The sequence below is a fragment of the Netta rufina genome (assembly GCF_964035555.1).
Source record: "Netta rufina genome assembly, chromosome: 5".
Taxonomy (NCBI): Eukaryota; Metazoa; Chordata; class Aves; order Anseriformes; family Anatidae; genus Netta; species Netta rufina.
In genome coordinates this window covers 40,275,417-40,302,613 of record NC_140128.1, presented here as the reverse complement: position 1 = coordinate 40,302,613, position 27,197 = coordinate 40,275,417, and the positions used below count along the sequence as shown (strand labels likewise).

At 36.1% G+C, this 27,197-nt stretch overlaps 1 protein-coding gene across 4 annotated transcripts; it reads right to left on the bottom strand.

Annotated features, from left to right (window-relative positions):
• Positions 1-27,197, bottom strand: SEC23A (SEC23 homolog A, COPII coat complex component). 4 transcript variants are annotated; one of them, XM_084287094.1, is made up of 20 exons: positions 27,090-27,197; positions 23,169-23,410; positions 21,834-21,891; positions 21,504-21,590; positions 20,638-20,874; positions 20,456-20,535; positions 19,601-19,745; positions 19,112-19,270; positions 18,209-18,324; positions 16,351-16,474; positions 15,145-15,225; positions 12,931-13,020; positions 11,623-11,729; positions 10,393-10,546; positions 9,496-9,573; positions 9,090-9,251; positions 7,437-7,523; positions 5,799-5,954; positions 5,150-5,215; positions 1-1,371 (listed from the first exon to the last, which is right to left on the bottom strand). In XM_084287094.1, exons 2-20 carry the CDS (start codon positions 23,387-23,389, stop codon positions 1,282-1,284), a joined length of 2,298 nt encoding a protein of 765 aa, XP_084143220.1. In that variant the 5' UTR covers positions 23,390-23,410; positions 27,090-27,197; the 3' UTR covers positions 1-1,281. The 4 variants fall into 4 exon arrangements, with proteins under 4 accessions (XP_084143220.1, XP_084143218.1, XP_084143219.1 ...); XM_084287092.1 differs by lacking the exon at positions 27,090-27,197 and adding an exon at positions 26,914-26,981; XM_084287093.1 differs by lacking the exon at positions 27,090-27,197 and adding an exon at positions 26,592-26,749.

Here is a 27,197-nt window from a genome sequence, read left to right as displayed (position 1 = left end):
TTGAGAGAAAAACATTTTATTTGCATTGAGGCAAAAAGAGCTCATCTCACTCAGGTAAAAGAGAGCAAATGGTTTAATCAAGTTTTTGAGAATTTACAGACAAACGGAAAAAAATCATGCTTATCACACCAACGTATGATTGAATTTCCTATGTCAAAACTCCCTTCCTTCAGACTTGGCACCATTTTTATTACCCAGTACAATATTTCATGTCTTCACTTGTCAAAACATCATATTACCTATGTAAACATCTGTTTTGTGTAAACTTCATAAAGTAAATGGGAAAGCCTACTAATTTATTTCCCCACGCACAAAAATAAAGTATTAACTAAATATCAAATTAATTGCAGCATATTCTATAGAATTTTGTTTCAACAAGAACTACAGCCTGTTGAACTCATAAGAAAAAGGGTGCAGAAACAGAAAGCAGATGTGCAGTGTCATGCATTAATGTAATAACATTATAAGGCAATAATAAAAAAGATAACTTTTTTTAAAAGTATACTTGCCAAGACAAAAATCAAGGCTGAGTCAGTTTATTTTGGTAGTGTAGGATTTCTTCTTAGCTCAAGCTTTAGATTTTGTGCAATAACAGATTTATTTTTTTTATTATTATTTGTATTTTTTCATTTGAAATTATTCATGTGGAAAGTAAGAAAAATTCTGTTCCCAAAGAATCAACTATAGTAAAAATGGGAAAAGGAAATATTTGAAGTTAAATACTCCTAAAATAACTAACGTGAAAAATAAGATCACTGCAGAAAAGTTCAGCAGCCTAAGTCAAAAGACTGAGTTAATACTATTTTTATAACCTTTTTGTTGCTTCTTTGTTCACTTCGTGCTCAGATTGAGTAAGGAACAATATCATATGGCGGTCTGGAAAGCCTGACATCACCAAAGATTTCCTTTATTGTTCAACGTGCCTTTGTAGTGCAAAGCAGAATCAACCTCAACCATTTAAGAAAAAAAAAGAGAAAACACATTTCAAAGTTGTTATAATTGATCTCAAAGTAATTATAGTATCATGGTAATCAAAATGACTGTGTTTTTTTTCCTGTAATTATAACTTAATCTACTACTTCTCATTTTTACAAACTGCAGTTCACATTAAAACATTTGCCAATAACAAAAGCTTTTCTTTGAAAACAACACTGTTTTACATCTAGTCAGGCAACTTGTGCATATCAGAGCATTCTGTCAAGAGAGACATGGAAAAGGGCAAAGGAGAAAAAGCTGAAATATGGCTACAGCTTATCTGTGCCTTTCATACACTACAGAATCTCAGGCAGCACTAGAGACAGCAAGTTTCTTCAGATGATCCATAAATACTTGCAAGCTGACATCATCAGTAAGAATGGGTGCTCCAGACTCCTATAAAAGAAAACAAGGAGAATGGGTTATACACATTGTGAAGAAAAAGTATTTTAAGGTACAATATGTTCCATTAAACAAACACCTCTGCAGTGTTTATTTAACTGCATACTGCAGTTTAGAATGACCTTCAAAGCAGATCATTGCTGAAGTTCTCTGACAAAAATAAGTACATATTTAAATAAATTTTCATGTTTACATAAATTCAGGCATAAACCACAGCTAGGACATGAGGAAATGGCTTCAAGTCATACCAGGTGAGGTTTGGACTGGATATCAGGAAGAATTTCTGTACAGAAAGGGTGTTCAGGCCTTGGAACAGGCTGCCCAGGGAAGTGGTGGAGTTGCCATCCCTTAAGGTATTTACAAGATTTAGCACTTAGGGAAATGGTTTAGTGGTGGACTTCGTAGTGGCAGTTGATGGTCAAATGATGACTTTTTCCAGCCTAAATGATTTTATGACTACACCCTTCCCATATTAATGCAGAGAGGAAAAATATTTACATCAATCATACAAAACTCGGTGTTTTTGACAGCTCCAAATCCTAACTTAGGAATCTGTAAAAGTAAATAAAAACTTCTGTACCACAGCTCCCCTGTCATTCCTATCACAATGGAGCAAAGGTGACAAACAAATGTGCAAGCATCACAACTAGTAAATCAGCATTTGCCACTGAAACTCAGACACATCAAAATGGGGAAAGAAAAAAAAAAAAAGTCCACTGAGAATCTGATCTGATACTGAGTGAGGGCCAACCAGCTTTTTTTTTGAGGAAATCTGGGTTAATCCTTTCCTACAGCTCTGTGCAATCTGAAGAGGCACACACACATCTGAAGGTCATGCCACTGCAAAATCTGAGCACAAAAGATGAAAGCCATTTTGGAGGTATTTTTGTAACTTAATTTTTCTCCCTAGAACTCCAAAAAGTTCAAAATGTTCATTTTTTTTTTTAAATTATCTTTAAGCAAATTTCCAATATAAATACAAGAGTAAAATTACATAGTAACTCTCTTCAGTCATTTGAAACAGATTGTCATTACTCCCATTTACAGGTGTATGAAGAATTCCTATAAATCTCAACAAACCAACCTTTTCAAAGGTAATAGACACCCATAATTCCAAATGAAATCACAACTATCTAAACTTTTACTAAGTGCTTCAAAACAAAGACAGGAAATTCTTAATGAGGATGAGCTTCTTAATGAGAACTGGCTAAAGCTGCTTTTCAGTTAATGGCCAAGGGACAAATCCAGGAGCAGTAAGATTTTTTACTTCACTACATTACACTTGATATACTACATAGCAACTCTGAGGAAAGACCCACTAAATTGTCTATCAACGTCTGGAGGCAGGATACGAAGAAAGGATGTAATGCTTCCAATGCTGCCACATGCTAAGCCTGAGCTCTCCTTGTTTAAGAAGCCACAAGGGAATTACAAATAGGTTAATTCTGTGGCAGGATATGATTTGCCACCTTGTGTCTTATGCATGGAAGCAGATTGCATCATCTTCCAGAATAAAATAAAAAAAAAAAAAAAGCCAATGGAGCTGTTAGATATCTAAGAGATTTTTCCCACAGTGACTGCTGGTGGTAATCCAAGATATTTAAAACACACAAACTCTGATCCTGAAGCTTAACACCTTATTCAATACATGCACACAGGCTGCTGCCATCACCACTGCCAACAGCAGTAGCTTTGCTCTGAAAAACTAGGAACCCTTCATTCTAGTAAGTAAGGAAAGAATGTTTTATTTGCACATGGAATTCAAAGAAAACCAGCAAGGGCTCACTGTACAATGTACGAGTCTGAAAGGCAGAAAAATTAGCTTTGATTTCACACAGATAACTTTAAAGTTAATTTTCTGTTCATTTAAAAATTTCAGCTAAGGCATATAGTGAGAATGTAAATGTAATTAATAGCGATTTAGTGACAGCTAGCTGGGCATCTGTAAAATTTGTGCCACTGACCTCCTCTTTCACTTCAAATTAAAAATTCCCCATAGTTACCGACACAAAGATTAAAGGAAAAAAAATAGAGCTGAAAATAAAGGTATGCTCAAAAAAATGCTATATCCAATATAATCTGAAAATTTCAACTGCATCTTCAAAGACTGATCAATACACACTTTCAGAGTAAACAAAATAGAGCTGTATGAAATGAGTTTACCATTATTTTCTGAAAATGGTTTAAATATCATATAAGGCATCCATCTGCTAAAGCTTAAAAATCTTTACTTACAATATTAAAAACTAAACTAGTCAATTCATCACCTCCTGAAACATGGTTTCAATAGCATGTGGGTGCCCTCTTCAGGTGAATGGAGACTAACATTTTTTTTTCTGTAGACTCAGTTATGAGCAGAACACATAAAACTACATGAAATAATTCAGGAAGCTCAGGACAAAAATAAGAGCAAAACCAACTCTGTTTAAAATTTTCCCCAAGCAGTTATATTTTTCATTTCTCATTGATTTTTACTTAGCTCATCTTTCTTCAAAAAAATAAAATAAAATAAAAGCAGCAGGTTATTATGTAGAAAACACATTACAATGCCTCTGGGGAGATTAACACACAATTCCTTATGTTAGCCTGAACTGCATTATTTCCAACATTAAAGGGAAAGCTGCTTTTTCTAACATGCTTCAAAAAGTCTCACTGAGACTTGTCCAGCACAAACAGTTTTCTTAGAGATCAGTAATTGTTTTGAATTTGCATTTATATTTGGAATACCATTTCATTTGCTTAATAATTAAATGAGCAGAAAGCATTTGTCCTATACCATTAGAAACATCAAAACTTCAGAAATTTTCAGGAAACAGGGAAAAACCTTTCAAACTACATGGTTTGCGTGTATGTTGTGGTGGGTACACAAAGACCAACAGATTGCTGGCTACATTATCATCTTTGAAGGCAAAGGAGTTTTAAATGGGGCTGTCCCTGACTCAGTACAAGGTTTTCAAGCATTTTCACTCTGGATCTTAGTGCTCTATCGCACCAGAAGTTTCATTAGAACCAATACATCTCTATAAAAATGTACCCTGATAAAACCGAACTGACAAAAATCACTGCCATAGAATTGCTGCAGAGCCCTTTTATTCGTGACTTGAACACTGTACGCCCTTTACAAAAATACTTTAAAAGTGCAGTTAATACATAGATCCAACTGTTTGATGCCATTATATTTTCATGAGAAAATGACATTGCACCAGTATTCACCCACAGCAGTGTTTCTCTTCCCACTATAAAAGCTAAATTTGGAAGGAGAACATTAAATGGGATGCAACATTTAAGAACACAAGCTGCCATAGAAAGTTTAATTTTTGAGCTTATATGTAACTTCCTTCCCAGAGACAAAAATCTGAAAAGCCTGATCAACTGGTCCACAAAAATTCTAGGAAATGTCAGTACGTAGGTACTGGCGTATTTTTCAGTTCTTAAAAGAAGTTCAAAATTTATTTCTTCTACTGCAAAAAAGTTCTTCAGTCTTCATTTGTGGTAAGCGCCCTCATTCTAAGGGCCATATCTAAGAAAGATGGCTGGACATGAAAGTAGCCTAAAAAAAGCTTAAAAGAGAAAAACAGATCATTTTTGTGTGAAGAAATGAAATCCCTTCTTCTTCAGAAATCTGGTGGTATTAGGCCATAACTGCATTTTCTTTCAGTTTGAAAACTTGGCATTATTACTTCTATGTAAACAATGTCTCACTTGATTTCTGAAATATGGAGAAGGAACATAAAATTATGTCTACAAGCTTCATCAGCAGATTCATACTTACCTGTCCCCATGCATACATATTGTTGTGAGTCTGAGAGGGATTTACTTTCGAGAGCAGGAAACGAGCCTTTAAAAAAAAAAAAAAAATAGCACAGGCAATAGATTAATCTTTTCAAGCACACATTTCTTACACATACCAGTTCTTATCTGTCAGTAAAAACAAGCACAAGATGCCTAGCTAGAAGAGAAAGTAGCCTCTCAATAAAAGCCGTTCTCCGGATTCCAATTCCACCATAATGCAGAATTGCTAACAGCTTCTCAAAGCAGCAGGAAGTAATTTTTCTTTTTCTAAGTACTAGCTAAACAAATCTGAACTTCAATAAAATATTAATTAAAAGTATCAAAAAAAAAAAAAAAACACAATACTTCTGTTATTAATCCAAAGACAAGTACTATTTTTTCTCCTACACATATTACACAAGGAATCTGAGGGTCTAAGACAGTATGGCAAAACCAGTACAAAATAACAGGATTCACAAATTAGATGAAAAGATATTTAATATCTGGCTTTGGTAGTTTTAAAATTTCAGATGTTCATTTGCAATGTATACATATTTTTAGCAGAAAAATGCATGCCTGCTATAAAAAAAAAAAATAAAAACATATTAACACATCACTTTCCAGATTATATAACATACACTTTACTATACCTGGCTTCCTCCATGCTCTGTATCAATATATCTGGGCATTGGAAATCTAGAGTGAAGAATTTCTTGGGCATCATCTATTGGAGCTTGAAGCAAATGATGAAAGTTTTCATATTCCGGCATATCTTGGTAACCTGATTTCCGCCACTGAGCTATGGTCTGGGAATAGGAGGAGGAAGTTTAGAACTGATTCACCAATCTTTCTTAGAGAATAAACAGGGTTCTTCAGAGAATGTGCCATTGCTGGCCTCTATTCCATCACTCATCGCTTTCTGCCTTAGAGTATATAAGGTCATTTTTTTAAAAGCCTCAATAAATATTGGCTCTAATAAGGTGTGCAAGCAATATACTACTAGTTCTTTTATTTTTTAAAACTCTAGAAACGTGTGGTCTATCTATGCTTTTTTTTTTTTCCATTCTTTGTATACTAAGCACTTACTCCATGAGGACGTGGTATTATTTATAGTTCTCTAATATGTATATCTATGACACATAAGAAATAAATATTTATACTGATATTTATCTTTCATGGCCTATAGTGCAGCCTCCCAACCTTTTAGCAGTAAAACTGGCTGCTCAAGATTAACTCAGTGATATGAGCTGTTAAGGAAAACTTGGAGGGAATCTCTAGGGGTTCCCCTTATCTGCTTGGCAGCTGTTTTAAGGTAAGGCTCTTACTCCTGGCTCCTAACTAAATTACACTGCAGCCGTGCCTGTACCTGGCCAGGTACCCCACTTATCCAGACCCCTGCTTGGGGACTTGACTTCCTGGCCTGAACTCTGACCTGCCTGATGCGCATCAACTTGTGATGATCTGGTGAGATGGCTGAACTCGCTATTGTCTGCAATTTGTTCTGCTGCCTTGCTCAGGGACTGTGGGGCCAGGTCCTTGCTGGTAAGGCCTCAGCCTGCCATGTGATCGTGCTCAGCTTCTAGCTCCCCTTCCCTCAGGGAGCAGCCCACCTGAGGGAAAGAAACCCTTGCTGCTTTCTGACACCATCTTACAAAAATGCAAAGAACATTTTTCTACCTAAAAAGTGTTGAAGTTTAGTTACTATTTTAAAAAGTGCAGCTATGAGGACACGATCCAGAACAGTATTTCCCAAACTCTCTGCTGGGAACCACTTACAGTTGCAAAGCAGTAAAAAACAATGGCTCAGTTCCTCCAGGACAAGAAAGTCATGTGCCTTTGTAGTTATATTACTAGGGAATGTGTATCTACTCAGCTGCCAGGAGCAATTTCATTCCTCTAGGACAGCACAGATGAAGGGAGTCCCTAAAACACGGCGTTCTGTCTCCTTATCACAGAATACTTCAGAGGTGTGAAGTAAGTGAAAAAGCAGGGGTAGGAAGAAATAACATTCTCAAAAGCTTGAAAAATATTGATGTAGAACAAATAATCTGCATACTGAATTCACCTTAAACCTGTCACAAGAAACAGGACTAGACCAAAACAGCAAGTAATGCCAGGTATCCACATACAGGCACATTGGCAGACCACCGAACTACAAACAATAATCATGATTTTGGTACTTCACAGATGAAGTCAAGCATTGAAGTGCTTTAGAACTGGGGCTTGACTTGCACAATTTAGCACTCCTACAGAAAAAGGAATATTTATGTAAAAGTGACTAATCTTACCTCTCCGTGATAAATAAGGATCTGAAAAAAGGTGTCCATAAGAAGAATGCGATCTGGTAAAATGCTGCTGCTATCCAGAAGAACAGGCTAAGATTTAAAAATAAATAACAAATTACCAACTGATGCAAAACTGAGCAATCAGATGGCATTACAAGCTCTATGAGTAAGTCACTGAATCACAGAATTTCTAGGTTGGAAGAGACCTCTAGATCGTCGAGTCCAACACCTGACCTAACACTAACAAGTCCTCCACTAATCTTAGGAACCTTTTCAATCACTTACTAAAGCTCCCTATTTGCTCATTTTCATGTTACACATCTGCAACCCACACAATCTCATTGTAAAGTTATCCACCTTGATTCTGAATATATAACTTCATTAAAGTAATAAAAACAGAATTCATAAACTGAGACTTCTCTCATTATTAAGCATTTTACTAGCCTAAGTACCTCCACGTTTACCCATGCAATGCCATTAACTTTAATGATATTTCAGTGTGTAAATTTTCAGTGGTTATTCACATATGGAATTGGAGGTAGATTTTGGCTTTTTGTTTTTAGTCTTGTCCTTGCAGCTATTATTACTGTGTATACATACATGTATCTTCCAATGCTATATACAGTAAATATTGATGGTTTATGAGATCTGATTTAGCATCTGAAGGTTTTAATCCATGTTCTTAAGGGCTGTGTTAGTATGTTGGCATTATATGACTTTATTGAATCAATACCATGTGATTCAGTTGTATCAATCATATTAGGGAAAACAAAAATATTCATTATTCCAACAAAAAGAAAAAATAGATTTATTACATATTGTACACTGAGGAGTCAGCTACCCCTTTAACCAAGTGGGAGGTTGATCATGGTTCCTTTTTGCATCACCCATGTGAGTAACTTTTATTTATACATGGAAGAATGATCTCACACTTCTGAGTATTTGTTCATAAACCATCTCAATACTTTAATTTATATGCCACTATTCAAAGTCTTCATCTGCACGACATAGTCTAAAAAAATCCTAACAAAAGTTGGAGTCGCAGCCTGTCAAGATCCTTATCTACTGTGTTTATTTTTACTGTCTCACAGTTTCCTCTCACTCGACTACTACTACCCAACTACTTTTGTTGCCTCCTATCTTACCCTTCTTTCACAAGTTTCTTTAAAGATCATCTTTTTATTTTAGGTTTATGCAGAATATGCTATGATACAGTCAATTGGGAGGTTCTGTACCAAATATGGTAGCCACATCAAAATTAGAAGCTTTGGATGACAGCATTAAGGTGGAGGGAGTTTTATACATTTCAAATTAAACAACTCTTCTTTCAAAATCTACTGTAAAACTACATTTTTAAATAAAAACATTTTTGTCAATGTTTACATTCTGGCACCACAAAAACAAGAACTGCTCTCAAAAACTGGAGAAAAAATTATCCCTTAGTATAAAACATTATCTCTTAACAAAATGACTTATAGTCTAAAGACTGCTACATCAGAAGTCTTAGATATACCTCATTCATAGTTTGTTCTTTATAAAATGAATATTGTTTCTCAAGTAATAAATTATAAAACAATACATTTTATAACATGTATAACAATAAGGACAACACGTCTCTCTCAAAACAGGATCTTTTAATCTACATATAATGGATACCTCTGGAGGTCCATTGAAGGAGTAGGCATAGAGAATTGGCTGAACCATGATAAGTGACTGGGTTAGATCTTGACGCATAAAATGGTGACGATAGTACGAGCTCTCATCTGGACTGTTGTTAAAAACTTGTAAGAAAGGAGATCTTCTCAAGTGAAACATGAACTGCAAAACCAAAATAATTTATTTGAACATTCACAAAATATAGTTGTACAAGGAGAGATTTTTTTTCCCACAAAACAAAGTACTTTTGAATTCCAAGTACCACAGTAAATTTGAATTCCAAGTCACAGAAACACAGAATGGTTAAGGCTGGCAGGAACCTCTAGAAATCCCCTGGTCCAACCCCCTGCTCAAGCAGGGACACCTAGAGCAGGTTGCCCATGACCAGGACCTTCTTTCTACTCACCTGTGGGTAAAGTGAAAAGGTTTCTGAAAATCTGAAAGAGCTTGGATCATCCTTGTGATATTCTCCAAATTTCTGACACTGGAGTAAAAAAGAAAAATGTAAGTAGCTTGATCATGTAAGTTTTGTAAGTATTTTTTATAAGTATTTTGTAAGTATTGTAAGTTTTTGGTTTTTAATAGACATATGATTTGAGGTGCCTACACTTTGTAAGGAAACCTGGCAAAAAAAACTGACATCAGTTCTTTTCTTACCAAGCAGTGATTTCCTTGCACATGAAGCTTTAATCTTTTTTTTTTTTTTCTGTTTTTTATTTAAATCATCAAGGAGAGTTAGATGATTAAACACCCCTGAAAAATGTTGGAAATTAAACTAATAACTTATTAATAAAAAATAACTAATTACTTATTAATAACTTAGTTATAATAATTACCATTTTAAAAAATAATTGAATTTTTGAAAATAAAAAAATGGTTTTCTAGTGTTTTTGTTTTGGTTTGTTTTTTTGTTTTGTTTTGTTTTTGGGGGGGAGGGGTTGTTTTGTTGTTGTTTTGTTTTTTGCTTAAAATACTTAATGTACAATATCGCTAGAGGCACCAGAAAGTACAGAAAACTTTAATTGCTGCTAGCATCATGCTAGCTTTTCCCTCAGTTGCTGGCAGTGACCAGCTGCTGAAGACTGAGGAGATATTAATAAGTGGACTAAAACCAGAGATGTTCTTGCATCATTTAAAATAGAAACTCTCAGTTAACTCTTGCGGAAATGTAGCCTTCAGTCCCACTGCCCCTCTCAGCCCCAGTCCTACTTTTAGGAAACAACCACTGAACACTAGTCATTTAAGAATTATATTGTCTAGAGACGAGAAACCAATTTAATTATTTTAATTGAGTCCTTTTTACCAGTCGTATAAGTTGTCTGTCCAGCCATCTAAGAACATCAGGTCCCTCTTCTGTTTCTGCTCTATACACTGCCAATCTAGCCATGAGAATTGCAGCAGCCTCCTGGTCAAAAGATGCGGCAATGTTTTGAATCTGTGTCTGTGCATCTGCCCAGCTGCAAAATTAAAATACATATATCTGCATCACAATGAAAGGAAAGGTGTCCATCTTCAAAATATCCCTTCAAAATTAAGGCAATGAAAAGTGTTAGCAGTTTAACGTGTAAACTGATGCTGTATCTTCAAAAATCTACCAAGTATCAATGAGCAGTCTCTCAGTTAACTTACTTTTTTTTTTTTTTTTTTTTTTTAAACTAGAGATGTCCCTTATCTGCAGAAATGCCATGGAAGAGAAAGCAATGACAATTATAAAACAGTTATTGTATTGAAAAATTGACAAATTATAAAAAGTTAAGTTACAGAAAACACTGCAAAGCTAATCACACATTTCCACACTAACAGCTTTCTTGTATACGTGTTCTGGAATCTACTTTTTGTTCTTCTCAGTTTACAAGGTGTACTGTTTCTCTGTTCTTTTACCTTTCATTAAGATGATTTTGCTAATACAATGAACATTAATGTGATACTCCAATTAACATCAAGGGTATTGCTTTTTAATAAACTGAGTTTTCCAACAAATTACCAATTAATAATCTCCTTCATCTTAAAGGGAACATCATTTGACACTGCAAAATGCCTCTATAATATATAATATCTATTTTGGATCACTTTCCAAAATTAAGTAAATTGACTCAAAGAAGCTGCAGGTAAAGAACAGGTAAATTCACACAGAAGAACAGGTATATTCAAAGCCCCTGAACTGCAACTAGCACTCACAAACTAAGGTATGAGGTGACATTTATCATTCCTTTAGTCTAACCATTTCCTCAGTTTAGGCCACAGAATTTCACCCAATGTTTCCTCTTCGTGTTACCCCAAATCATTTGGATTACTTCAGAGCTCTCCCATAGCACAATTACACAGCTACTGCAAGCTCTTGGAAAAGAAACAGCCCACAGAACAACACAGGCAATTGTCCCAAAGGTATGATCATGCCTTCACCACCTATGGCACTACGTAATCGAAACAGTCGACTGTTTATAAAATCTAAAGATTAAAAGGCAAACACGTATCCTCTTTTTCAGATACGATTCATCACAGGAAAAAAAAAAAAAAAAAAAAAAAAACATACTTTCTGGCAACTGTGGTCACTCTGATACGTCTCTGTCCACTGGAATGCTGGTACTGAGTCACAAACTGGATTGCACCGCGTCCTCCTTGAGGAATTGGAGCATTGTGCTAAGAGTGGAAGGAAAAAAAATACATGGAGGAGACTTTAAAGATCTTGCAGCATAATTTGAAAATTGATAAACACATTATTAGAAAATGATAAAGTTCTTAACAAAAGGCAGCTGTAATTCTGCATATGAGTTGACTGATGCTTTTATCGTACCAAGTATCTCTACCAAACATGGCATGGAGTCTGTCAAGGCATACCAGGAGCAGTTGCTGCCCCCACCAGATACCCTTCAAGGAACAGATGCTCTCTCCTTCCACATATCTACAGAGATAATCCTTTCAAAGGGACTGTGTTACAACCGCTCATTTAATTTGATTGTTTGAATGCCAAGTGATTCACTAGAATCACAGGACAATGAAATTGATACTATTCTAAAAAAATTGACAAATTATTTCCATAAAGCAACATCAGAACTTGTAGATTTGAAGTTTCAGTTTACACCTGGATCCCAAAGTCTATCAATCAGTAGAAACGCAGGTCTGTATACTGTCAACAAGGTAAGTCATTTCAAATAAGGACAGTTGAAATCAAATATGACATACCATGACCAGACCAGTTTGAGAGTTAGTAATAAATAAGACTAAAATAAATATACAAAAAGCAAAGCAAGAATTGGCTAAGGTAAGCTGAAGTTTTAAAACCTACACCCTTCCAATAAAGTACACAATAGGGTATACTAAATATATGGAGATCATAATCAACACACTACTTCCCTAGCTGCAAACATTTGGAAGAAGGGACAATACTAGAAGGGAACAGTACATTTCCTTGTCCTGTTTTTTATCCTGTTTCCCAGTAACCCCCATGGGAGAGAGGAAACCTGACTGTATGGCTTCGCTGAAACACATCAGGGACAATCTTTACTTACTTTACTTACAAATTGAGCAATAAAAGCTTAATTAAAATGTAACATCATGGAACAATTACCTTGTAACTGAAACACTAGAGAAATATTGAAAAATACTTTAAAATAAATGGATTACAGTACTTTCATATGTTCCAACTGACATATTTCATTAAATAATACTCTGAAAAGAAAGATTTGGGCTTGGATTATCAGCAACACAGAATAGCAACATCAGTCGTATCCCTGCTGCTGTGGTTGATAGAATGACAAAAAAAACCCTACTCATAGGCTTCAGAAGTCACATAAAAATCTAATTATTGTGCTTACAAGAGAAGTAGACAAACATGTAATACCTGGTTGACCACCTCAAAGTAAAGTGCAAGTGTTGTAGTAGGATTAAGTCCACAAATCTTCCACTGACATGTACCTCCTGTTCCAATCTCCTGTAAATAGATTTTATATAATACTTTATAAAACAGAATTATTGTTGTGTTTACACCACAGCATCTGGCTATTACAGGTGATGTTTTACAACTGTTCTGTCACAAGTTTCCTCCCTGCTCATTCTGCCATCTTCTCAGACAAAGAGAACACTTGTAACAGGGGAGAGAGAGAGAATGGGAAAATTGTCAGAAGCAAGAAAATCATAGAGCACTTGTGCTGGGAATTGAGGATTAAGCAAGGCAGAGATATCTATGCTGAAAGAAACTTTAAGAGTGTATCTGATTAAAATCCTAAAACAAGGAGAAATACTTGTACATCAAGGCTGTCCTGAAAGTATGTGACAACCTCCAGTAAAATCAACAACCTTTAAATATTTTATATATTTTGAAAGAATTAAAAAGAGTGATACGTATCATCATACAATCATACAAAGATTTGAGAAGAAAGAAGGTTAATTTGTTTTTCTGAAAGCAGCATGTATTTCAGGAATTCTTACATCCCTGCTTCAACTTCCGTTATGGTAGAGATCAGAGAGACTGAACGGCTCATTCATGGTTATTTTTTTCTTATTACTTGGCTGAAACAGGATTTGTATTTTATATTAAAAAAAAAAAAAATGGCAGCTTTCCATTTAGTGAATCACTTTAAATTACAACATTAACAACAAAAAATGTGCTCAAGTGAAACACCATTTCCAATGCACACCATCATGAACTTCTAGTAGGTAGTTTACATTTTAAGTATATAGTCACATAGTCTCTAGTAACTAATGGGGTATCTGTATACATATAGTGACCTATTTGAAGTGACATTTCCTTTTTGTCATCAAAGCAATACAAACATCCAGAGAAACCAATTTTAGAAAGCCAAATCAGTCATTCATATGCGAACAATCAAAAATAAACAAAATATACATTCAAGGAAAATTATATTGTCAACAGTTATCACTGTGCTTGTACTCAAAGTATTAGGGCTAAATCAGTTGTCCAGTTACCATCTTAAACGAGCTGCATATACTTATATTTTATTCATACATTTTACCTCTAAATATTAATTCAGATAACTTCAACACAAGGTTTTTGAAATAGATATTAATTATGATGTAACTGCAAAGCAACACATACAAATTCACAATTAAATTTTCTGTTACTCCCTATAATTTAAGTATGTGGTTTAAATATTGAGATGTACTTTGGGGAGGACTTTGGAATTGCTTTGGGAAGGCATTATAACTTTTATTGCAACATACACAATCATTCAGAGGATGATGCAAGAAAATCTGTGCCAGATCACTGAGAGAAAAAATGGTTAATTATATTGAGATTTTTAAATTCAAGAAGATGTAACCACAAATACAAGAAAAAAAAAATCAGCTATGAAAAATGCTTGAGAGTAGGCCACTTGTAAGCACTTGCACACTGTCAAGTGCTCTATTACACAGAGATTTTTAGGAACAAAAACTGAGACTTTTGAAATTTAAGACATCTGTTTACTTGTAGGATTATTTTTTTTTTGATTGCTAATCAAATATACAACTAAACTGCAATAATATTATTTGATAAGAAAATAAGTGATTATTTAAGTCTGTTGTAAATTTAGAGGAGTTACTTCAGGAGCCTGTAATAGCTGGATACTCCGAGCAATTAATTAAATGAATATTTGGTGACATAGCTATATAAATAGGAGTGGGGAGTAAGATAAAGGGGATGTTCCCATACTTGTCTCCTCCTGTTCTCTCAGTCTTTCTAAAGAAAATATTTTATGGCTCTCTGTTTGGATAAAAGGATAAGCTTTCATTTTAACAATAAAATCACTCGCTTTTTATTTGGTTCCTGCTGTAACAGCTTATCCATACCCATTTTAAAGCAACCAATCAACTGACAAACATAACCAAGTAACAAGGGACCTGCAAGGTTTAATACAACTCAAATCTAATCTAGCAGTGAACATGAGCTTACCCAAAGAGCAGCCCTTGAGTGCATTTAATTTAAAATTCTAAAACATGAACACAATTTATTCCACTTATGGAAGAAGCTCAGCCTCTCTCTCCTCAGATCTAAAAGTCCTAAATCCGACTTGTCCATAATGGAACATTACCTTCAATTTCAGCAAAATTCACTTACGTTTTCTGAGACACAAGGTCCCTTAGAATTGAGAGAGACACAGGGCCCAATAGCTCCAGAAATCTTTACTTCTCTTGAAGTCTTCAAATTTTAAAGAAAAACATACATTAATATGCCACACTAAGAACTCAGATTTACTTTACCATTAATTAATTAAAAACTCAATGCATATCAGACTTTTTATACCTTTAGAAAAGATTATACACGTAATGCTTGATACATTTAGAGAAATTTTTCACGTGCTCACACTGAACACTGAATTATGTATGTTTGCTTTAACATGAAATAACAGCATGAATGTATATTAAAATACATGTTTATAAATAACAGAAGTTCTTCTCTGAGAACCTAAAACACATAATGTTCATTTTCTAGAAAAGTCATTACAATATTCAAAAGACATTAAAACTTGAGACTTGTAGGATAAGCCTGTATATATCCCACAGTGAATTCATACACAGAACGTGTGGATCTTCTAAACATATATATCTTAAAACAAAATCCACTTATTTACATTCTTCCAGTGTAATTTTCCTGTTTGAACATTCCTCTATAACTGAGGCTCTGTTACCACATTTCCCAGGATCCTCCAACAAATTTCACAATAACACTCATATGAAAAAGAGTTTGATTATTTGTCCAGGTAGTTAAAAATTAAACAGGCTTTTGCTGAACAAGAAAATAGTCCCATATTCTTCTACAAGGCACTGTTGCAATACAATAAAGATAATGGCAGCCTACGTCTTAACCTAGAGCACATTCAGTTCTAACCTCCTCCCAAGAGAGAAGATAAAAATGAACATTGTTGAAGTGCCCAAATGGATTCTGATAAGGATGGAAAATTAAAAGAAAGTTTTCCTGCACTATATAAAGAACCTGGATCTAATCCAAGAAATGCTCACTATTGATACCAAAATCTAAGCACATAGCACTGTGAGTTTCTAACACAGACTAATTTTAGTTCAGTCTCCCTTTCAGCTGTCATTGAATGCAGGGTAAAAAGGAATTAACGTTTTATCTAACTCACATTTACAGAATCATGAAACTGCAAAGAGGTAACGAGGTAGTAACGAGGTTGGCTGTGTCCAAGCCAACCATGAGGAATCTCTTAATTGTGTTCCTAAAAATTCCTTAAAGGACAGATTCTGAAGTTCACAGCCATTCTACGCCACTGTTTCCCTAACACGTTGCATTTTTTATTCTTACCTTTATTTCTAATGTGCCACCAAATCCCATTTTAAATTGTCCTTGCATATCTTTTGTGAATACTCTCTGAAAGGTCTGTTTGAATAAAGATGTATTGAAAGAGTCTCCCATTACCATGTAGCCTCTAGACAAAAACATAAAACAAAAAACAAGAACTTATGTGCAAAATAATTGCATGATAACTCATCTATTTTAACCTAGGATTTATATAGCTTATTTCTATTAAAGCCTAAGACAGTTCATGGTGAGGTATGTTTTTGTCTTCTTGACTATCATGAAGTTAACACTCTGCTAAATGTTAGGGATGAATTTAAGTGAGCTTCTCATCCAAACAGTAAATTAAGGTCACTGTGATTATAATATATAATAAAATCTTTCACTGGGAAAATACTACATTGGACTTGAGCACTACAAATATCTCATAACCTTCTCATGCAGTCAGCTACCTAATTCTAACATTCAATATTCTGAACGTATTTCCACACCATTTTATTTTGTATATGCACTCATTCAGGCTTAAATCTATGCCTAAAAAGCATGATTTGTTTTTATGTTTAGCAGTCTTCTGTGGATATTGCAATGATTGCCACTCATCCTGAAATATCATATACTGCATTCAGGAAATAATAATGGGAGATACTACTATTATTCAAGAATATTAATGAATAACATTCTTAAAATCTGTTAATAGGTCAAAAGAAGTCTGAAAGAAGTTATAGAAGTTTTCACAAATTTTTCTTCATCTTACTTGAAGATGGAAGACAACAGACATGGGCAGAATCAGAAACCCCTCCCTGTAGGTAGAACGTAACCAAATAGAAAATTGGAACAGCTATAGAAGGAATAGGCAAACTACACATGAAGCCTAGTTTTGCTGTAAGAGCAGAAACAGGGTATGGTGAGTCACAAGAGCAAAAAATAAGAGCAAAATTACACTAATATACAGAAAAATATAGCTTGAATTTAATGCAGAAAAGTCAATGCAAAAAATAAGTCATATGTACAGGTAAAGTCAACATAGAGCTCCTGAACAGTGGAAACTCCCATGTGAAGGCTATACATACAGCTCTGAAAAGAAACTATTCAGCACTGGCTTGCATGGTCAAGCTGGCCTGAAACTCAGTGTGGAAAAAAAAATATGGAAGAAGAATTTGCAGGATTTACAAAATGAATGAGGTGGTTAGAATACAACCAATGGTCAAAAGCTATCCCAGGCTGTAGATCTGCATAACAGAAAGGGAGAGTGTGTCATCCACAATGACAGGAAACAGAGGAGTGGTTCAGGAGAAAGACTTGAATTGCTTTGATCAGATTAAAATGAACAGATGGCAAGACACGCTGGAGGAATATAAGAGCATGTGTAAAACACAGAACTGGATAGATGAGCAAAATTCAGGAGCAACAAGATGCATCAGTTATGCAACCTGATAATCACCTGAGACATCAGTTGAAGTCATGTGCAACAGTATCTAGAAGAAGGGTATAAACAAGACAGAAGGAATAACACAGAGTTTTGTACCACTCTGAACAGCAAGAAAAAGCATAACAGGTCCTTATCTTTACTGAAACCTAAGACTTACATACACACACACACCAGTACATCAGATAAAGCGTTTAAGATAGTCACGTTATTTAAGCCTCAAGCAGATCATACAAAAGAAAAACAGTACAAAGCCTGCTGATAAACACACAATTATGGTGACAAGTTTCAGCACAAATGCAACCGTCACAGTAAAACGGAGATTAGAGGAAAAAAAAAAAAAAAAGCAGAATGTTTTTGCTAAGTTTTCCTGTTAAATAGTTCAAAAAAGTAAAAAAAACATCTTCATATGCTACTTAAAAATGAACAGGCACTTACCCAGTGTAGTTGGGACAACACTTCATCTCCAGAAGACCAGTCTGATCCAATGCACATGCATATATGTCAACAACATGACCATTTGTTGCAGCCCGATTAGCCAGGGCTTCAAAATGCTAAATCCAAGATGAAAATACAGTTCATAGCAATTTATGACGTGAACGCTCATCTTTACATTAAATCCTAGACTCCACAATTTTCTCTAAAACATCATTATCTGACTTTACTCACATCATATCCTAATAAAAGACTTTTTCCTGAATTTTAGTCTGGAATTTTCAACATCTGTGTTTTATTTTCTGACCAGCTGAGAATGTGACACACCCTAGAAGACCAATTGTTGCTACTTAAAGTAAAAAATGACCTTGATTTTTTCATTTTCAACTGTGCATTAATTACCAGTTCTGTGATTTGGATCTAAATTTACCTCTCTAATCTCAAGCATTTACAATGGCAGGTGCCCATGACTGAGCTAATAATTTGGCTTTCATTATAATCAGTCAAGATTAATTCAATAGGTTTTGGATGAAGTTCACCTGCCCAAATGTACCTTTAGGATGAAGTGAAATTGGCCTAAACACTACTGACTAACTGTCCTTGAAACTACAGAGATGCTCTTGAGGCTGTCTTAGAAGCAGACAGCCTCACTCTAGATTTAGTAACATGAATCTGCTCCAATGTAAATCAGGGAACTACTCCAAAGAACTTTAATAAGAGCTGGACAAAGTTCTAAGTCAATATACTGAAATTTTTGGAGAAGTTTCTGTTGACATCCAGAGACATTTTGACAAAAACACACAATTCCCACCTTTGCTGCCACTACTAACAGTATCTTACAGTGCCAGGCAACAAATGTTTACTTAAAAGTAGGTACATAAAACATCACCCATTATCTTCTCTTACCTTCGTGCCCTTTTTAACATATTTAGCATTGTCTTTTTCAATGTCATGCCAGGATCTTATAGGTAACTTCAGTTCATCCCCTACAACCATCCCAGGTCCTTGTGTAGCTGGTCCTCCAATGAACATCATTATACGTGCGCCGGTGTTAGGGAAAGTGCACTGCAGGAAATCACAGACAAATGAAACCATCAGTTTTTGAACTGAAAAAATAGCTATGCAGGTCTTTACCACACTGATAGGATTCTAAAAATAATTGTATTTTTTTCCTCCAGAACCCTACATTCCTTACTAATTCAGCCTCAAACTTGCCTCATTAAAATGTATATTTAAACACCTGCAATATGCTATGCTTGTATGGGATGATATTCATCAGAATCATTACACAAATCTAATATGCATCAATTACTAAAGTTTTTACATATTGACTGGGACAGCTTTTCTACAAGATATCTATTTACATATTAGCTCAACTGTAGTTAAAGCTATTACCTCAAGGAGTCCTACAGCTATAGAAAGAGCCACTCCAGAAGAACGTAAGGGCCTTTTCCCTTGTGGAACAGGCCAAGGATCCCGCTGCAGTTCACCCAAAAGATCAGTAAGATTCATATCAATCTTCTGCACTGGTTGCAAGAATCTGGAAAGAAACAGATGGCATTGATTTAGATTGTAATTTTAAGATAAAAACGATACCAGTTGCTCACCCGCAACAAAGAAGACACATATTACAGTATGAGACATTCTAGTCTGGATTCAGAGCAATGCCTCTGCTTCACCAAGAAAATGCAGTTCTCAACACAGAGCTTGTAAAACAAAGATTTGCTGACTTAGAACTGTAGCCGCTACCCAGAAAGAACCATACCTAGCCAAAAGAACACAGCAGATAATCACCTAAGAATCTCAAAAAGACTTTCTCTCAAGAGAATCAAACATCAGCGGACAATTTCCAGCTGAGAGACAACAGGGGAGGGGCGAGGAGAAGAATACAGAAAAACGGAAGAGAAAACTGGACATAGTTTTCGACATAAAAGACAGGCATTAAAGCAGTCATTAACACCTTCCAGCATACCAACCAACAGGGACACAGGATTACTATAGATCTGTAAATAACTACGTAACACAGAACATTTCCAAAATGTCATCTAGATAATTTGACTACCACACCTTATGTCTTTTCTTCCCAGTACAAACTGCCAGGACAGAAACAGGCTACAGCCACAGGTTTCCAAGTGAATTTGTGACCAACCAGAAGGTTCAACTCTTGGTTGATTTTTTCCATTATCACGTAACATAAATTCTCCAATCAGTGTAGCCAAGATGAGTTTTTAAATGTTTTAAGCACATTACCTGTTAGAAGGTGGTGGCTGTTGCACTTGAGGACCCCGGCCGACTTGTGAAACAGCTACTTTTGTCAGTCCTAGCATTTCCTGCAGTCAAATACATAAGATTTCAGTAAAGAATTTGTTCGCAGACTATTTGAAGTTCATCATCATCTCAATAACTTCTTTTTCTTTGCTTTTGTGTGTTACCTGAAGCTGCTTTGCAGAAAGGTCCTTTGTTCCTCTGAAGACATAACTTTTGGAAATTCCTTCACAGCCAAGCTCATGAACCTGCACCATTCGCCCGAAGGTAATGAGACCCACTAATGCAGTTGGTGGCAGAAGACTAAGCGACATTTGCATGGATTCTTTCAGAGCTTGCAAGTCTTCGTCTTCCATGCATGTGTCCACAACATAAAGAAATATCAAAGGCATCTGAGGACCTCGCTGTAAGAAATAAAAATATCATCACATGAAAAACAAATCTTGCAACATTTACAGGATCAAAAATGAACAAATAAAGTACACAATATGTAAGTTTTGTTATTTTATTCATACCAATAATGTCAGTGTACCATCTAATTTACCTCCCTCCTCCCTCTCAAGTAGTAATCAGTATCCAAGGCTGAAGGGGAACAAAATCCAAATCATAATAAACTCTGCACAAAAACTAAATGAATACTACGAAAAAAAAAAAAATCCTTTGTGTTGAAATTGTTCAAGATAGCAGCAGCAGTAAGAAAACCCTTAGCACAAACACAAATTAAACTCCTAGTTTAAGAAGAAACTTAAAGCAATACACCTAAGAGAAATATTGTCTTTAAAATAAACCAGTTTTTGGTGTGTTTTTTGGTTTTTTTTTATTCATTTTTTAAAAAACAGCAGTCTTATTAGCTATCTTTGTGTTCTGACAAAAACTTGTTTTCCATTTCCAATTGATGACATAAACTTTCAATCTACAAACAAGCACATATACTCAGTCATTAAAATGCAGTGAAGAAATAAAATCAAAATTAATTCATTTTGTACACTGTTAGCTTACAGATAATATTAAAGATTTTATTTAATGACTTTACCTGTACTACATATTCAATGCTAGAGAACTGAGGCAAAAGTTCAGCCGGCTGATTCATTTCAGATATGCCAGCATAGGTAGGAGGAAACTGCAAATAAAAACAAATATTAAGCATAAACAGAAGATTAGAACTTCAGCAAGAACATATGTATGGGCTACTTGCCTCTACAAAAGAAGCTCACTATTGTTTGCATTGAGATTTTTTTAATGACATCTCTGATGATATAGTTACATACTTGTGTTATCACTATCAATTTCAGTTCACAGCTATTATTTGAAAAATGAGAATTTTTCACTTTTACCTTACAAAATGAATGTTTCATTTTCTTACCTGATTTCTCTGGTAACAGAAGTTGCAAGCCCAGAGTTTTGCTCGATAATCCACTTGGCTGTAAAAATACAGTAAGAAAAGTTTAGACTGTATGAAAAATTTGTTTTCTTCCAATGACCTTAGAATACATTTAATTTTTCAAAAACATACTGGCTTTGAAAAAGCTTCTTCCTAAATATCCCCATTAAAAATTCAAAATAAAATTCAGTCTTACACACATATGAGGCAAACTGTTGTCTTTAGAGAGGAATGACAGTCTTCAAGAAAAGGGAGCAAGTAAGAAACTTACAAATACACAGCCAGCACTTTTATTAGACCTTTTCTGCATATTGTTAGGGAAATCATTCTAAGCCTCTCTGTTTTTGCATTTTTCTCTTTTCTGAGTTTATTCCCGTTAAGAGTCTGGGACTCTGCTGTACATTAGGGCATATATATTATGCCCTAATAAAAAAAGGTTCCAACTTGACAGCTATTTCCCTTGTGCAAAAAAGATTTTTTTTTCCAAAGGGTGAGCCCCTTTCAGCTACATCTTTGTTTGCATTCAAATAGCTTTAAAAAATGCAACTTGTATCTTCATGCCATACAGATATCTTACAAAGTCCTATTCACATCTTATGGGAAAGAAAATTTTATATGTTTTCAAGGTACACTTCTTGCTAGGAGACAGGAAGTATATTCTGTCTAAAATAGCAAAGGGTTTTAAACCTATCATTACATCTTTCCATAAATCCAAGCATGCTGTAAACACACACAGCTCTATTAAGATCAAATGAGCTATGCTAATTCTAGGGGCTGCAGATTAGCTAGCCTGATACACTCTGATTTTACCCTCTTTCAGGCCTGCTTCTGGTGTATTTATTTATTTATTTATCTATTACATCTTATTTTAGCTTCTCTTTTGGTAAGTTAAATCACCCAGCCTGCTTGGGTCTACGAATTAATTAAGGTTAGTAACAAACGTCATTTATTTTACTTGCAAATTAAACTATACCAGGGCCGAATAATTACAAGTAGATAGCACAACTTTTCACCCAAGTGATTTCCTAGAGGTGAAACGCAGTAATATACTAACTCACAAGACACATATTTCCAGAAAAAATAATGTACTGAAGTACGCTGAAACAATTAGTTAAGTGAAAGCCATGTTTAAATTACATTACACCTTAAAAGTTTATGATTATAGATTTTCACATCTAGAAGTCTGAACTGTATACAGATGTGAGGAATATTTGAACTCCAGCAAACTGCATCTTTTGCACAGTTCAACTGGCACTACTCTAAATATTGGTTTGTTATTGGAAAGATATTGACATAATATAAATACATTAGGTTTACCATAAGGGATTTAGAACAGCTCGACACGTGGTCCTACTGCACAAAACTGGCTCATACTGAATAGGAGGCAAGTCTGGCCGCTCTTTCAGTGGTGTGAAGAGGGCAGCCACTGGGACTACCATTCTTGTGGCTTCAAGACGACTTGAAGGCCACACATTCCAGCTGAATCTAACTCCATCTCTGTCCTCATTCTGCTGGATAAATTCCAGGAAGGTTGTCATGGTCAGCTTCTCTGTTTAGTGCTAAAATAAAAAGATAACCATAAGCAGAATGTGGAAATACAAGCATTGCAAATACTAAATAGTGAATGTACTTGATGGCAGTGATCTTCTGATCAGTTCTTGATTTAAGCAACAAACGGGCAAGAAATGTTATAACTAAAGCAATAACTCTAGGGTAGGTCAGAGCAGAGAATATACAGAACTTCAACATGCTACAAAAAAGACATAGGGAAAAAAAACACAGTGCTTTAGACCTTTCGCTAATCCATTTAATTATTAATTCTGCTCATTCTTGAAGAATCTTTCATTCTTGCAAACTACTCCTCTAATTTCTTTTAGAAATCAAATAGCAAAAAAAAAAAAAGTATTTCTACTCAGCGTTACTACATTGTTTCCTGCTGTAGCAAATTTTGTAAGAATTTTATAACCATACTTAGCCATTTTCAATAAGCAACATATTTGTAAATATAAAGGAATAAAAACTGATATAAAATGATACTCCACAAGGGTACATTCCTGTAACAATGCTGGGAAATAGCTCTACAAGAAGTACACGTACCATATCCCACTACATTATTTATCAAGATGTGCCTTCAGCAATTTTTTGAACTCAAACTTAACATTTTGGACAGCAGCCTAAGGTTTTCAAGACTTTCAGCAACAGTAACTCAGAAGCTGGAGCAATGGGGAACAGAGATACATCTGAAAAGTTCAACAGAAACCTGTGAGCATATGGGGAGGCCAGCAAGAAGTAACCCACTCAAGAAACTCAGCTATGCTCACACCATCTCTCAATTTCTGCTGTTTGTTTCACAGTACATTTTAGGATACCTAAGTTGTACAGTTTCTTTTCCAGCAACTATAAACCTCCACTACCAAATCAATAAGAATTTACTGTAAAAGTCTACGTGAACCACCTAACAGACAGTCTGGGATAATACTCCTAGGTCTCAATTTAGACTGCACTAAGTTAACGAACAGCTTTAGACAGGCAGGCATCCTCCTGCATGGGGATGTAAATCAGGAATCACAAGCACGCTGACCTGCTTAGCCCAGCAATTACACGAGCTGTAGCAGACTCCTGTAAAACTCTCCACTTCTAAAGACCTAGCTCTCTTTGCAAAAACAATGTAATGGCATTAGACCATTTGACCTTTAGTTTCCACAATAATTAAAAAAAAAGTAAAACTTCAATCTAAAAACTTAAGAGCTTCAATCTAATGACGACTTGTAACCAAACAGATTATTGCCATGCATAAAACAAAGAGAAACCCTACATTCCACAGTTAAAGCAACAGGGAATTAATCAGCTGTTAGCATGTCATGAAAGCTACAAAGAGCAATCAAAAAGCTACAAAACACAACAAACAGGCAAACTTAACTACAAAGTATCTCCTCTCTTGTAGTTTTCCACTAGTCTCCATGCTGTAACAGAAATATTATGATAATATTGTCTGTCAACACTTCCATGAGCAGGTCACCTCACTGACACTAGCAGAAGATCCCTATGTCACAGTACTACAACACTGGAAGCCAGAGCATTTTTGCACAGGAACTTTTCCACCACCACTGTTACTCACAGAGCTGCAAGGCCATCAGGCAAGGAACAAAACTGAACAAAAACAAGAAGAACGTAATACCCAGAAGCCAGAATTAGAATAGAGGGATCAGAGAATGAAAATAACTCCACTAAGGTAGAAAAGGCAGCCTGGTATCTGAAGCAGATGCAGGATGTAATAGGTTTCCTAATACATCAAAATCCATCACTGTTCTATGCAACAGGTGAAAGAACATTATCCCTGAAAAATGGGATAGTGGTACAACAATACATATGAGGAAACAGCCTTAGCTATAAGCACAAGCCAAATAACTGAATCATCTCTCCTTTTAAAATTATCTCCTAAAAACACTGAGAAAATTGCAACTTAAGTGACCACTTCAGCAGTTTCATATGAATCTGCTACAAAGTCCACCAGCTCCAGCTCCAACATGAATTCCCAATTCCTGTGCTGGATTTTGAAGTCTTTTCTCCACATGTTAATCCAGCTACATTTGAAATGGCTTTACATGAACGTTATTTTTACTAATCAGTCACTGCACCACAGAGGGCAACGTACAAACACCACTGTGCAGTGACTAATGAAGTACACGTACATATATAGAAAAGAGTTATTGGATTTAATAAGTTAAATACTGTTACTTTCTAACAGGCATTATCTATTCAGAAGGCAGAACCTCCTAATAATCAAGTTTTCCTCCACCTTTTCTTCCATCCTTTTCTTCCTTTCCAAAAGCCATGAAAACTTAGATATTTGATCTTACATTTTCTGGGATAGCTGCGAGGATGCGTGATATGAGACCAGAAGAGCAAACCCTCCTGATCTACCTAACAAGGGCTGCATCCGCCTGACAATCACAAAACACATACTGCCCACCTCGGAAAACCACAGAGAACTGATTTTCAAAGCAGCTGAACAGCAAAAGCTCTGTGTTGGGGTGTCACTGCTCCAGCTGGGCTACAGGATAAGACACCCAGCAGAGACCAGCAGTCCTTCCTGGCTTGTTTCTTCCCACTGCTGAGACTGTTCACCTCCCACTCCTGCACCACAGCAAGTTCACCCTGTATCATGCTCGAAGAAGCCACACCTGAATTGCATAAAAAGTCACAAGCTGAGTATAAAGGTTTCATTCTCAGGTAAGTAATAGTATTGATGCAATTACTCTGACTGGATGCAAGAGTGCAGTTAGGACTTTCTAACCACTATACATATCAAACACGCTTGACACACCACTCAGCAAGGATAAAACTACCCTATAGATGAATGAACAGTTTTGAAATACCTTACTTTGAAATCACATTATTTTAAATAGCTATTCTAGAAGTACAAACACTAATGATGCAGTTTCTTCAAAACAGGTTATTCTAAATGCTCCTGCTTCAAGCTCAGCACCTTTACCCACCACTTATGAACGTGTCCCAATACCAAAATAATATCCACTAATCCTTAGAAGCACACACAAAACCAAAACATTTCTCTCTACAGCCATTAGCACTTCAGATACAAACCTATTCCAGTTCCAAGAGGTCTGTCTGAGGAGAATGATTTAATACGTATCGAAAGCAACCACAAGCAGTCAAAGTGACAACATAAGTATCTAGTTGTCACATATTTACTCACACAGGGTCATCAGCCAAACCTACCTTCCCAGTTCTGTTTGACTTTTTATAAGCAATCTGAGTACATAACAACACACCTAAAAAATAATAAAATAAGAGATCCGAATGCACCAGGGCCAGCCTGAGCACGACGTCTGTGTATCTTCAGCCGTCTCTCAGGACACCACGGTCAGTCCCCGGGCAGCGTCTTCCCCCACCTTCCACCTCAGCGGGTGCCGGGGCCCTTCCCCAGAGGACACCGGGGGGCTCCCAGCCCAGCAGCCGGCCGGGGGTTCCCCCCAGCCCCACAGAGGTGCCCCCACTCCCACCGCCCGGCTCCAGCCCCAGCCCCGCCGTGCCCGCTCACCCCGCGTCCCGGCCGCCTCCCTCACGCAGCCGCGGCAGCGCTGCCGACGCAGCCAACATGGCTGACGGGAGGGTCCCCGCCACGTCAAGGGGCAGAGAGCGGCGGGACGGGACGGGCCGTGACGGGGGCGGGCTGAGCTCCGCCGCTCCCCAGCCCCGGGCTGTGCTGCGCCTTACCGTCCTCAGGGGCTGCTTGTTTTCCAAGTATTCGGCTTGCAGCTTTCTTTTAAAGATCTTCCTCTGAAGTGCGTGTGGGAATTGCTGTATCCATGCTCCCATCCGCCA